The 13582-nt window shown below is 37.6% G+C and overlaps 1 protein-coding gene across 5 annotated transcripts in view; it reads left to right on the top strand.

The window, feature by feature from the left end:
- LRBA (LPS responsive beige-like anchor protein) overlaps positions 1-13582 on the top strand; it is a 423407-nt gene that overhangs the window by 155343 nt on the left and 254482 nt on the right. For all 5 annotated transcript variants that reach the window (XM_075421117.1, XM_075421115.1, XM_075421113.1 and 2 more), the window contains one exon: positions 385-493. In XM_075421117.1, the coding sequence (XP_075277232.1) occupies positions 385-493 (109 nt within the window). The remainder of the gene's footprint in view (positions 1-384; positions 494-13582) is intronic.

Below are 13582 nucleotides of genomic sequence, written 5' to 3'. Positions count from 1 at the left end.
AAATTCCAGTTTTACATTTGGAGAAAAAAATAGCTGCAGTGCAATTCACATTTTTTTTTATTTTATATGTATAAACTGCTTACTTTTCTTTATATTATGTTGTGTGTATGTGAAAGATTTTCTTACATATCTATATTTCACGTAAAACAAATGACTGTCCAGAGTGTTTACACTTTCTTTAATACTTAGTTTGGTTTACTATTGAAATACAATTTTATTAGTTGCCAGAAGATTACCCTTCAACCTTATTTATACCATTTTCTTAACACAATAAAGTCAGTTACAGAACAGAGCTCAAAATATTTGTATCTATACTGTATTTACTGATTTTTATTTGAGGACTTCGTTCTCTCAAGGCAGTTCTTAAATATTCTCTGTTCTCAGGTTGCTGAGTCAAACAATGAAGGACCACTTGGTAAGAGTTGCTAATGAAGCAGAATTTATCTTGAGCAGACAGAGAGCAGAGGATATTAACCGCCATGCTGAATTTGAGGTAAGAAATGAAATTTCTTTTAAAAAGCCCAGAACACCAAAACATAACAAGCCCCACTGTGTCTGAGGATTCCAATGTATGATACAGGCTTTTTGGGCACAGGAGGTTCCATCCTGAAAAGCGCTTTGCATTCGTAGGGTGTTTTGATAGTTTCCCACTAACTTTGATGGAAAAACAGGCTGTGCAGAGCAGCTGAGATTTTCTCATAATCTGCAAACCATAGTTTGTGGAGGAAGGAATTTTATCATACCAGTGCTGCTCTTTACCATGAAGCAAATATCACCGTATGTGTTAAAGCTGCTTAGTGTCATAGTCAAGATATAACTCTGAAAAAACGTTACTGAAGATAAATGATAACAGCCTGTTAAGTGCAAAACAAGAAATTACCTTTTTTTCTTTTTGTATCATTTGCTATTTCACTTAATCTATCTCTAAAACCATTTTCCTTATGCTCATGCTCACACATGCCTCAGTGTGGTTTTGTTCTATTTTTGTATTTTCATCCCACTTAAAGGATTTCAAAGTGAAATAATGGTCTTTGTTTTTGTAGGCTTGTAATAAAAATACAAGCCTTTTTTATGAATCACTTTAGTCATACCTCCAATTTTGGATCTCAGTTACATCACATATCTCCTTTCTCTGTGCTTCAGTTATTGGGTTGTTTAAATGAAATCAAAGCTATATATATCACTAAATTCACTAATATTCTGCTTAAAGAGTACTTAGTCTTTCTTCTAACATGTGATACTACTTGTGGTTTTGTTTTTAAAATGAAGCATTAAGAGACTGCAGGCACATTTGTGCATAACGTATTTCTAAACTGTTTTTCTCTTAAATCTTTACTTGAAAAAATACCCCCCAAAGATGAAAGCATATTTGTCTTACACAGTGCTTATGTTCTAAAGGTCATCTGTGTTGGCCCCAGGATTCAAACTGTGCATTGTTTAATAACATATCTGCACTTCATCTAGAGCTGGTTACCCCCTCCTGCAAACAGAGATGTTGTAAGACATCTACAGTACCATTTTGCAATGGTGAAATAGCAGGCATGTTTCATTTATTACCTAAAGGTTTTGACGACAGTCCTGTGGAGATGAAAAGTGCATCTTTTTACTTTGTTGCCTGATAATCATTGGAGTGGGACATGCTTGACATCTTTTGCTCTGGATTTATGCAAAATCTCCATGTGTGACATGGCATTATTGATTTGATGAACAGCCCACTTTTATTCTTCAGATGCAAACTATTCACGAAGGTGTGCGTGTATGTGGGAAATCTGTGTGAAGGGTTCTGTCATGTAAATACAGGCTATCTATGAATACGGTTGTTCAGTGACAACTTCACTCTTAACCTTATTTCAGTCTCAAGACACCTTTTATGATGTCTGGAAGAAATTTACGCTGGCATCAACTTACGTTTTTAATTTAGCTCTGAGTTTTGCTGTGACAAGTCTCTAGGATAAGAGTTGGCTGAGACTTTTTAAGTGGATCCTGTTTTGAATCTGTGCTATCTCAGTATGATGGTTCAAGGGGTTTAACTCATCAGGTTGAACTTAAACAGAAACTAGTGTACTAAAATAGCAGTCTGTTTATCAAGTTGAGTTTTGTTACTATGTTGGAAAAACTTAGACCTAGCATCCGTTCTGCAGGTGTGCAAACTGAGGATGTACAAATATTAGATTCTACCAAATGCTTAAATAACGAACATGGTATCTCATGAAGTTAGGGTTACTGATGTCTGTGGCATCCTTCAGTCAGTGCTATGTTTCTTTTGTGGAAGTGGGAACCGCTAGTCACATCCATTCGGAAGTGCAGGTATCACATCAGCAATGAGAAATTCCTGTGTACTGTGTTCCATCCGCCCACAGCATGGTCTGGTTTTCACATGTCCTGTCAAGTGTGCTTGACTTGTTTTAGCACAGTAGTACTTTTTAACCCTGGTGTTCCTCATAGCCTTTTAAAGTGGTGCTCCAGGCAACAGAAAACTGGATGTTGTTCTGTCATGCCCAGAAATGGATCTGTTGCTTTACTAGACTGGAGTCATTCCATCACTTAATGGGAATGGATCTGTGCTGTGTTGGACTGCTGGCATGCTGTGTGTTGCAATTGGTAGGTGTGTTCCTGTTGTATGAATGGGTGTCGATGTTGATGCCTGTGTTTTGGTACTAACACTCATGTCATGACACACTTACAGGTATGTGACAGGAAGGACTCACAAATAAGAGAAAAAGGAATTTCAAAACAATTGATACAGCCTGGTTCATTTATCCAGCTTGAGGAGCTGTAAGGAAGCAGAGTAGCAGATGATGAGCCCTAAGCTAAAGATTGTTTTGGCTAGCCTGGCTGGTGTGGTTTGGTCACCTGCATGCACCCGTTTTCTTGATTCGCTGCTTCATCTTCCATCTATTCTCAAGAAATGAGTTGGAATGAAGATGGTATTCTTCCAGTCATGAGGGAGACTCTGCTTGGTCAGTCCATTGAATGCAATATCCCATCTGCCGTGGCCAGAATATGTCCAGAAAAGACCAGTTGTACAAGGAAGCAGATAGGTTATACTTTCATAAATTCTGTCTTATCATATAGAGATCTGCAACTCAGAGACTTCCCTTACCAGAGGTCGTATCTTTAATAAATAGTGTTGTGATGTTTCTGCTGTGAATTTTTCCAGTTCCTTTTAAAATTTGATGTAAATATTTTGTACCTATAATGTCCTAACACAAGGAATTTCCCTGTTGTGATAGTTGAAGAAAATGAGCAGATCCTGTGTACAACAGAATGATTAAACAATTTCTTGGAAAATAGTGCGATCCTATAACATTTAGCCCTGAAGAATGGTATAGGCAAATGTGGTTTTGATTACATTTAAAAGCGTTTTGTGATTGTGGCAATTACTAGTTGCAAAGCTGAAACTTTTTTTCAGATGGTTGGGATGAGCATGTGTGGTTCAGATCAGAAGCAAGCTTTGGCACCTGGGCTATGGGGAGAAAGGAGATGAGTCTGGTTGAGTGAGGGATAAAGATCCAGAGGCAGATGAGAAATGCAGCAAGAACTGTTACGCATTTTTAACATTTTTTTCAGGCTTGCATTTCTGGTGTTTCAGATCACATATGAAATATTCCATGGTAACATTGGGTCAGCAAAAATCCAGCCCCTGAATTTATTTTTAAAGATATGTAGTATGTTTACTGCTACCTGGTTTTGATACTCCCATTTCTAAAAAGTCATGACAAAGATGAGCCTTGCAATATGTGTGTCAGATTTTGGACAGCTTTGCACCACAGTGATACGGCAATCTGGTGTTACAAAATTTTCTGTAGAACACTCTTTTTTTTTAATAAAAGGCAGAGTATCTTTTTATAATTTAAAACTGATGTCTGCTGTCTGGGGCACGTAGAGGCTGTAGAAAGCAATGGGAAATTTAGACAAGCTTCATAACAAAGTTCTGTAGTTATATATTATCACATAGTATTTGGTTATAAAAAGAATAAAGATGGTCATTGTAAGAGGAAGGAAAATCCTAGGAAAATGGGTAATACTAGGAAAGGCAACTGCACTTTAGAAATGTGATGCAAGAAAGAATTTGTTATGTGACTTTGTAGAAGTTGCACAGGGTCCAGAGGGGGAGGTACCACTCCTATTTCATTCTTAATTCATTACAAGTACAGGACAGATGTTTTCCTTCCAGAAATGGATTGAGAAATGTACAGCTATCAGTTCTTTCACAGCCAGAAGGAGATGAGAAGCAGCAGTGAATGTGACACATGTTCACTTTGCCACAAAAGGTCTGATTGGGCCTTTCTTTGCAATTTCTCCATGTGGTGGGACCCTGCATTGGACAGAACATAGGGAGGAAAGTGTCTATACTTTTTCCATTAAGTAGGATGACCAAAAGCACAGGAAGAGTCTCTAAAGCACAGGTGGGGTTTTTTGCATACTGTTCCAGCTTGTGCTGTAACTTCAGATATGCAGGAAACTCTGAGTGCCTGGGTGAGATAGATTTAAATTAAAAGGATTTGAAGATAAACCTTTTCTCTCCTCATTGTGTCTCCTCAAGGCAATTATCTCTCTTTCAGAAACTTCACATAAAGTGTCTTGAATGGCAGCGAAATCTGCACGTCCCCTACTTTGTGTCTGGTGGCAAGAAGGGCATGTGTCGTTCTGGCTTGGCTATTTTTCCTGTTTCTTCCTGGGGAAGAAACGGACCTGGGGGTGCTGGTTGACAGCCAGCTGAACATGAACCAGCAGTGTGCCCAGGTGGCCAAGAAGGCCAATGGCATCCTGGCTTGTATCAGGAATAGTGTGGTCAGCAGGAGTAGGGGAGTGATTATGCCCCTGTGCTTGGCACTGGTGAGGCTGCATCTCGAGTACTGTGTTCACTTTTGGGCCCCTCACTGCAGGAAAAACAGAGGTGCTGCAGCGTGTCCAGAGAAGGGCAACGAAGCTGGTGAAGGGCCTAGAGAACAAGTCCTATGAGGAGCAGCTGAGGGAACTGGGGCTGTTCAGTCTTGAGAAGAGGAGACTGAGGGGGGGACCTTATTGCTCTCTACAACTACCTGAAAGGAGGTTGTAGTGAGGCGGGTGTTGGTCTCTTCTCCCAAGTAACTAGCGATAGGATGAGAGGCAATGGCCTCAAGTTGCATCAGGGTGGTTTTAGACTGCATATTAAGAAAAATGTCTTTACTGAAAGAGTGGTCAGGCATTGGAACAGGCTGCTCGGGGAAGTGATGAAGTCCCCATCCATGGAGGCGTTCAAAAAACCTGTAGAGGCAGCACTTCAGGACATAGTTTAGCAGACATGCTGGTGTTGGTTGATGGTTGGACTTCATGATCTTAGAGGTCTTTTCCAACCTTTGTGATTCTATGATTCCTTTTTGTCAGAAGTCTCTGTCTCCATTTCTATTGCAAACCCCTCCTTTGCCCCTGCAGTCCTGCACTCCAGAAGCTTCTTCAGACTGGAGATGCTCAGCTTCCCTCATGTAAGATCCAAACTTCCACCCTCTCTAGCGGGCTCTACCTTACAACTCAACAGCCTGGACAACAACAAAGAAGTTTTCCTCTTTGGTGCCTGGCCACTCCTTTTTTTTTAACAGGAGAGAACATAAGCAACATAACTAATTATGAGCAAATAGCAAACGAGTTATGCTGTCTTTCTTCTAAGCTGATATTGTAAAAAAGACAGGAAAAAATTGCTATGGAGGTGAAGGACTGGTTGTGAGAGGTTTTTCTGTGGCTGAACACAAAGGTGAACCTGTTTTGGTTTTTTTTCTGATCCTTTCTTCACCTATATTTTTGCTGCTACCTCTAGAAGTAGTTACATCCGTAGATGTAGACATATGGGGAGGTCACAGGGAGACCTGAGACATACTTACACATTTTACAATGTGATTAAGCCTCAAAGAAGCTCGATGATGCAATATTCCACTCATTTCTCTAGTGAGGTGGCAGTGGTACAAGTTTTCACAGTGAATGTGGATGTGAGCATTCCTCACATAACTTATAACTCTCATAACCTTATTTTTGCCCAGCATCCCTGGGATTTATACGCACAGGTCACTTAGGCATTTTTCAAAATCTCACCCTGAGTGTTTAGTAGAGTTGAAAATCCTGAAGAGGAACCTCTTTGTGCCTGAATTCCAACAACTAGTTTCATGCTACCACCTAGACTACTTTCTAGAAAAGACCTTGAAAAATGCGGCGATTCGCACTGTGTCTTAGATTATGTGTGCAGACTGCTGCAGAGTTGGGTCTAGGAGAATAATTGGATTTGGTGTGAGAAGGGGGAGGGAATTTTGTACTCTAATTGACTTTATTTTATAATCTATGACAGGAGTTCCCATTGCCTTGGATATGCATCCTGTCTTATATAAATCTCTTCATGTATTTGTGTGTGAACATACATATTTATAGAATTCTAAATAGGTAAATTTGCAAGTGTTTTAGGACTGGACCATTCAAGCATGACAGTGTTTCGTCTTTCTAGTGAAGGTTTACTTTGCTATCGGATGGCACTACTGAATTTTGGCCAAAATCTGTGATACCATATCTCAATGCTTGTGTAAAGTATTTTTGATGAATATTCTTGCAGCAACATGGGGTTTTTTTGTCTGCAAGATTCACGTGAAGGAGTGGAAAAATGAGGAAAAAGGTACTATACACACCCATTCGTAATGTTGCACATCAGGAGTGTGTGTAGAGGAACAATGGACAGTGCAACACAATAATTTTCAGAAAACTTTCTAGAATGGATGGACAAGGATTCTTCATTCTGAGTCTCTGAGGCAAACAGACACTTCGGTAATTTTTTCAGTAAAATATAACTGCTACTGTAATTTACAAACTAACCTGCCTCTTCAGAGTGTCTTTTTTAAAGATTATGTGGTGTCATTCCCTTGAATTTTTGGTCTTATTTGTTCAAATTCTCATCATCGTAGAAGTATAATGTGCTGGCATTCTTGTTATTGGCTGTTTCTGCTGATTAACTGAGAATTTCTCATGAGTTTCCCTTTGCATTTGTTATAAATCATGCTAGGCAGCTAACTTCTCTGCATGATTTCTCTTCAATAATTAAACCTAGCATTTCCAGCTACTATAAAATTTGTTGCCCTTTTCTGTTCAGTTACGTTTTTTCATGCAAAAGACTTGGACTTCTCACAGTTGTAATTCTTATTCAGTATCAATTTACAGGCTGTGTGTGATAAACTGAATGTTTTACTTCATGGCTCATGCTGAGAAATGAATCTTAGTGTTAATACCAGTATTGCCCTGACAGAGGTAAGATGCAAGGCTAGGCACGTTCCAGTAGTGGCTTGGATATAGCTATTTGCTTTTTGTTTCCTTGGCAGAAAACAAAATTCAGTGGTTCTGTTGATTGTTAATCTTGTGTATTCTGCACCTTTTCCCTTTGATGTACTAAGCTTAAATGTTAGAAGATGTTATTTATATCAGAGAAAGTAACTAAAAAGTACTGCAAATCAATTGTGGCAGAATGCCTGTAAGTCAGAGAGAATGAGAGCCCTTGAAGGAGTTAAGAAGAAGTATTTGGTGTCTTTGTATTTTCTGTAAATGATTGTTACTTTTATACGTAACAAACAGTTACTGTGGGAAAGAAAGTTTTAATCCTTGACTGGGTCCCTATTCTCCATCTTCTTTTCCAGTGTTTTTAATAAAAGCTGCTTTGTTATAGAACTCATGCAGCAAATAATCTTTCTGTGGCTCTTACAACATCCTTTTATATGAAGTGTTATTCAACACACTTAACGGCAATGACCTTATTTATTAGAACAAAAGATCCTGGAATGCTTTCAACGGGTATCCTGTCTAGTAGTGTGGGTTATCAGCAATGAATCTCTATAGAACATACGAAGATAATAGATAAAGCAAGTTGTAGGTATCCTGCAGTAATGTAACCAAAAGTTATAGCCTATATATAGTAAGATTGCAAAAATGTAAAGTGACAACACAAAGGAAGTTGGATATACCCTCACAGAAAACAAAGATTTTACACATTTACTTATGAATGGGCTTAACTCTCTTTCAAATGTGGGTTTTTGAAGGAATGCTGCCCTTTGCATTGGGCAGGTTAGGCGTTTTAGCACCATCTGTCGGCAGAAGGAAGAAAAAACTTTGACTTTCGTTTCTAAACACTTTTTATTTTGAGGTATTGTAAACTCAACATAGTGCTGAGCACGGAAGAATTTTTTTTTTTTTTTTTTTTTAACTCATTGGAGGATTAATCGGTTTTGTTCTGCTGCAATATGTTGACAAGTCCCAAACTGGAAAATTAAATTTCTCATATTCCTGAGGTGGCAATTTTTAGGATTCATTGTCTCATGTGAGTTAAAGGATACTGAAATGAGAAGTTCTTTTTTCTGTTTGAACATTATAACATTTTCCCAGTGCTCTGGGAAGTGTTTGGATAAAGTATTGTCTGATTATTAAAGGAGGAGTGAAAAATTGTGGTTTCTCCTTCACTATGCTTTATTAAGCAGTGGGAGGAGAAAGAATGAAAACTTGCACTGGAATGCTGAGACATCTTTTTTTGTTATATCTCAATTTTAAATCAAAACAGAAATATGTCTTAAGAGCTATCAAAGATACAATAATATTGTTTCTGAAGGAGCTTAAAAGAAAATTTATTTTAGAACTATTCTCTCCTGTAGACTTTTCTGATGAAACGAGAGGTGATGTTATCATCATGACTGTTTTTAGATAACATTTTTGGCAAATTATGAGCCAAACTATGTGAAGAATTAAACCTCGTAAGTATCAACATATTATTGGGCTTTTCAAATCATATTGAATATGGAAATAAAATAGATTTATTACCATAGCTATTTCATATTTAAAAAAAAAAAAATCTGTTCTCGTTTTTCAGATGCTAATGAAGTTTATTACTTTATAATTAATGCTTAGTGTTTAGCAGTACCTTGTTAAGACTCTTCCACATTTTATAATCTATGCTATGTTTCATTTACATACGAAGAGTAATTTGAAAAATATATCCAGGAGTGTCACGAAGATATGAGTCTTTTCTGCACAGTGTTTTACAGTATTAGCTGTATGAGATTTTAACTTTTTATATCCTTTTTTTCTCTCCTTGTACATATTTAACACATCTACTTATTTTTCACTTCTTGGAATGATAAACTTTCCTTTGTTTTAAAAACTTTTTACCTCCTGTTGTAAGTGCTGTTACAGCTGGTTATTTCACCAGAGATCATCAATGAGCTTAATGAAGCTACTCTCCATGGCTCTGGAGAGCTTAGCAGAACATGCTTTGGAACTCTTGTTATTTTAGCATTTGTAAACCCTGGAAACCTAAAAAAACCTCTGCCAGGAGGAGCCAAAGACACAATTCCTGTAACCACTTTATAATTTGGCCCTGCTACTTTAATGGCTGAAGTGAAACAGCATAGGCATGAAGAAACTGGGTAATTAGAAGAAGGGAGAGTAGCATTGTATGCTTCTGCTGTGATCTGTCTTCTGCTAGACTGGGAACAGACATTCCTTTCTGAACTTACCTTTTGCTGTGGCAGTGAATATTAACTTTTTTGTGTGTGTGTGAAATCCATAATTGTAAGGCTGACAGAGTGATTTGGGTTATTGTTTTGGGGGGGAGGTTTGCAATGATTTAGCTCACTAGCTAGCTAAGTCTTGCTATTAGTCTCTTTGTTATTAGGTTGTTATAGAGCCATGGGTTCTGCCAGTTTTCTGGAATAGGAAACAATTTTGCAGTAGGACTTTGTTTAGAGCATTCAAAATCCAAAATCATTGAGGATGTTAACACAATCCAGTTGGAAATTCCATGCCTTTTTAAAAATTCATTTATATTAATAATGTTCTTTTGTTTCACAGATTAATAAGTTGCTGAGACTCAAGAGCATCTGTACTGGATTAGACCAAAAGTCCATCAAACTCAGTATTCTGTTTCTAACAGAGATGAATAATACATGCTTAGGGACAAGTGTAAGAACAGTGCAATTATATAGGGATGCTTCCTTGGTTCTACCTAGGTGTCATGGATCGCAATTTGGACAAAGATTTGCAGTTCTTTATGAATTTCACTTCTTGTTTTATCTCCTGGTTACTGTATTAACATTTTTCATGTTTGATTGTTGTTTTTACTACCTTGAATTACTTAGAGCTATCAGCAAAACTTGACACCACTTCCACTCTCCAGTCGTTATTAAATACGTTTATAATATAGTGGGATTCAGTTGGTGATTTCCCTCCACTTTGAAGACTAGCTGTTCTTTTTTTGAACCTGTTTCCTTTGTTTTGTCAATTTTTATCAACATATTCCTATATGCCCTACTGCATCCTGCCGTTCTTTAAATATCTTTTTGACATTCAAACAGTGGACTTTATGAACTGGATCTTTCTTGGCTTGTTGAAAGAAATCGAATGAAGCACAACTTACTTTTACAAAAGCAATGATGACTCTTGCCAATATATTTGCTTTTTGCTTTAAACACAGCTACCGATTTGAATTTGCCTTTTGTAAACTTCAGAGTTACTGCCATGTCTGCTGTCCTCCAGAGTCCATTTGGCGTATTCCATTCTTCTGGCACTGAGGCAGTTTGAACAAGAATGCTGTAGCTAATGGCTCAGCTGTGTTCATCCCTGAGTTCTTCTAGATCATCTGAGTGAATATTGTCTAGTCCTAGCAGTTGGTCACTTGTCGGTTTTCTTTTATAACTTCTCTGCTAGCATTCCTCTGTGGTGGTCTCGTGTTCCAAGAGCTCTTTTTATCCCTTGATCTTCTGTTAGCTATACAGAGATGCCTAGCTTGTTTACTGCTCCTGATTTGTTTGAAGAATAATTTATTACTGCCTTTTATGCCTTTATGCAAGTGTTCCTCAAACTCTTTTGGTCTGCTTCATTCTGGTTTTAAAACTAACATGCCATAGTTGATATATTTTTCTGTTTTCCTTCTTTGAATGGACTTCTTGAAGAATGCCAGTTTCTTACAGCTTGCTTTCTCTGCAGCCTAACCATTCTAGCTTTTTTGGTCTTTTAAAAAGCCTTTTAACCCCTAATATTGTATCTTTTTATACAGCTTTTCTGTAGTCTATAAAAACATTTTCTGTGTTTTGCTGCATCTTTTTATGCTCGTAATATGAAAACTAAGCCCGGTAGCTAAGAAATTTCTTGCTTCAAATTAGATGTTTCCGTCAGAAATGTTGTTGTTCTCATGAAAAGTAAATTGGTAGTGTTTACCTTGAAAAATAAATGATCTCATGAAAAATAAATTGGTAGTGTTTACCTTGTTTATTATTCATGTACAGACTTTTATGGTTGCTCATGCCAGGCAGTGACTCAGAAATACCCTTGATTGAAGTAATACAGTGTACATAGAGTGTAAATTTCTAGCATTAGCAAGGCAAATACCCTGTTGTGCTTGATTGGAAGTTTTCTTCTAAAATTCCTGTCCAAAGATAACTTAGATTACTTATGTACCTTTTTAACAACAGTGTTGGGGTTGTTCAGCTTTGAAGAAAAAATGCTGGTGATAGTACACATCTTTCCTATGTGCTTTGTTGTAAGTTGGTTTGATCTAAATGAGAAAGACATTATATTAAAATGATTCTGATATTGGTGCTGACAAGGTCACAAAAGATCTTCAGGATCTGAATACATGAAGGTGTTTTTTCTCACTATTCCAACTGGTAGGTTGGACTTAAATATTCTGCTCACTTGTAAACTTTTAGCTCATTTATTTTTACTTGTATTCAGCATATATTTCTTTGTTGTTATGTGATTATTATCTTTGTTTATTATCTCACAGGTCTTTTTATTTTAATTTTTCTGATTTTTACTTTTTCATCTATTATTTGTCACATCTCCTCGCTTCATTTTGCTAGCCTAAAGGAGTTGTATTCTTCTAGGTGTTTCTCTTCTAAGGTGGTGTCTGCATACTCTCGATCATTCTAGTAGTTCTACTCTGTCTGTTCTTGGAAGATGGCTTCCTACTGCAACATGGATGAGCAAGATTAATCGCATTGAAAAGTCCATTATCAAGCCTATTATCCTATATCAAACTGTGGATACTTAAGGAAGAGTTTATTAAAAGGGCAAACATAGTAACAGTTTCCCAGAATACCCTCCCGCTGTTCTGCAGTTTGAAGTGACTTCTGATTCTTGCTTGCCAGAAATGATGACCACGTGCTTAGTACCCTGTCAGGGATTATTCCCCTGTTCGCCCAGTAAAACTTTGAATCTGCATAGTCTTTTGCTATGAGTTACACTGAGTTAACTCCAAATCATACTGGCATCTTAGTTTCATTCTTGTGTTGTAAAATGCCTTTTCCCTGATAGCGTGTCAGGTTGGGAGACACTGATCACAACCAATATTTCTTAGGAATTCTGTTCATTATAGTGTTGTATTTAACAGAATAAAGCTGTTACTGTTAATAGGTGATAATTACACACAACGCCATCACTTACATTTACACTCCAACGGTATACTCCAACAAGCGTAATGAAGGGTTTATTCCAATGGCTTCAGAAAGTTCTGCAGAAGGTCCTGTATTCCTGGTTTGCATAGAGTAGCTGTCATTCTCTTGGATGTTGTCCGAGTCATACAAGCTGCTGCTGGTATACTAGTGTGTGCTGGTGGGTGTGTACAGATTCAGCAGGCCTGTGGTATTCTGAATTGATCGTATTTTGCTCGTTCAGCAAGTGCGCCACTTCCTAGAGTTTAGCAGATCTTGGAAAACTTCTACACGCAACCTTCTCAACATGCACTGTTTTCTTTCAGGTGTCTCTCTTCATCTAATGTTGTTAGAATCTATAGAATGGATTCATGCAAACTCACCTAGTAGGGGTCCTTTGTAAGATATGATTTCACAGAACTCTCCTGTCCCTCCTGGGTTGTCTTTTTTCTTTCCCCCACCTTGAAAAATTGTATTGTTACATAGTTATTTCTTCCATGGCAGTGATTCCACTTCTGAATCCTTCTGAAATGCTTATCAGTTCTATCATATTTCCTGATGGAAGGCCCAAAACTGCACCCAGCATTCCAGTGTAGACACACCAGGAATTTATAAAAACATGAGGTTTTCTGTGATGTTCTCTCTCTAGTGGTTCCTAATTCTTTGCTTGATTCCTGCATGCGTGTTGATTATCCTGTTCAGAGCTGATGGTTTCATAGAACTATCTTTCATTGATAATACCATCTCATTATGCCAAAAAGGAGTGAACATAAAGGTGAACTCAAAGTCCATCATTTTATATCTAGAATTAGGTTCTTTCCTACATTTCTTTCATCTACACTGAAGTTTCTGTGCTGTTTTATTACCATGATGGCTTGGTCTTTCAAGCTCCCCGTCAGGTTCCTCATAGGTCCTTTGTGATTATACAACTCTGAATAGCTTAGTGTCAGCAACAAAATTTGTCACTTCATTATTCACTTGTTCTTCAGACTTTTTTTTACATATATGTTGAACAGCCTGAAACAATCGAAAACTGGCAGGAATTGTACAGTTAATGTTAGTTTGACCAGAACCTTATCTAGTATTTTCTCTCCTCTCCTTCCCGAAGTAGCTTTTCCAATGCTTGTCATTTACCCTTACTTTGCCTGACTGCTTAA

Source organism: Opisthocomus hoazin, chromosome 5 (assembly GCF_030867145.1).
Source record: "Opisthocomus hoazin isolate bOpiHoa1 chromosome 5, bOpiHoa1.hap1, whole genome shotgun sequence".
Classification (NCBI taxonomy): domain Eukaryota; kingdom Metazoa; phylum Chordata; class Aves; order Opisthocomiformes; family Opisthocomidae; genus Opisthocomus; species Opisthocomus hoazin.
Note: the sequence above shows the minus strand (reverse complement) of the source record. Positions and strands in the feature narration are given on the sequence as shown.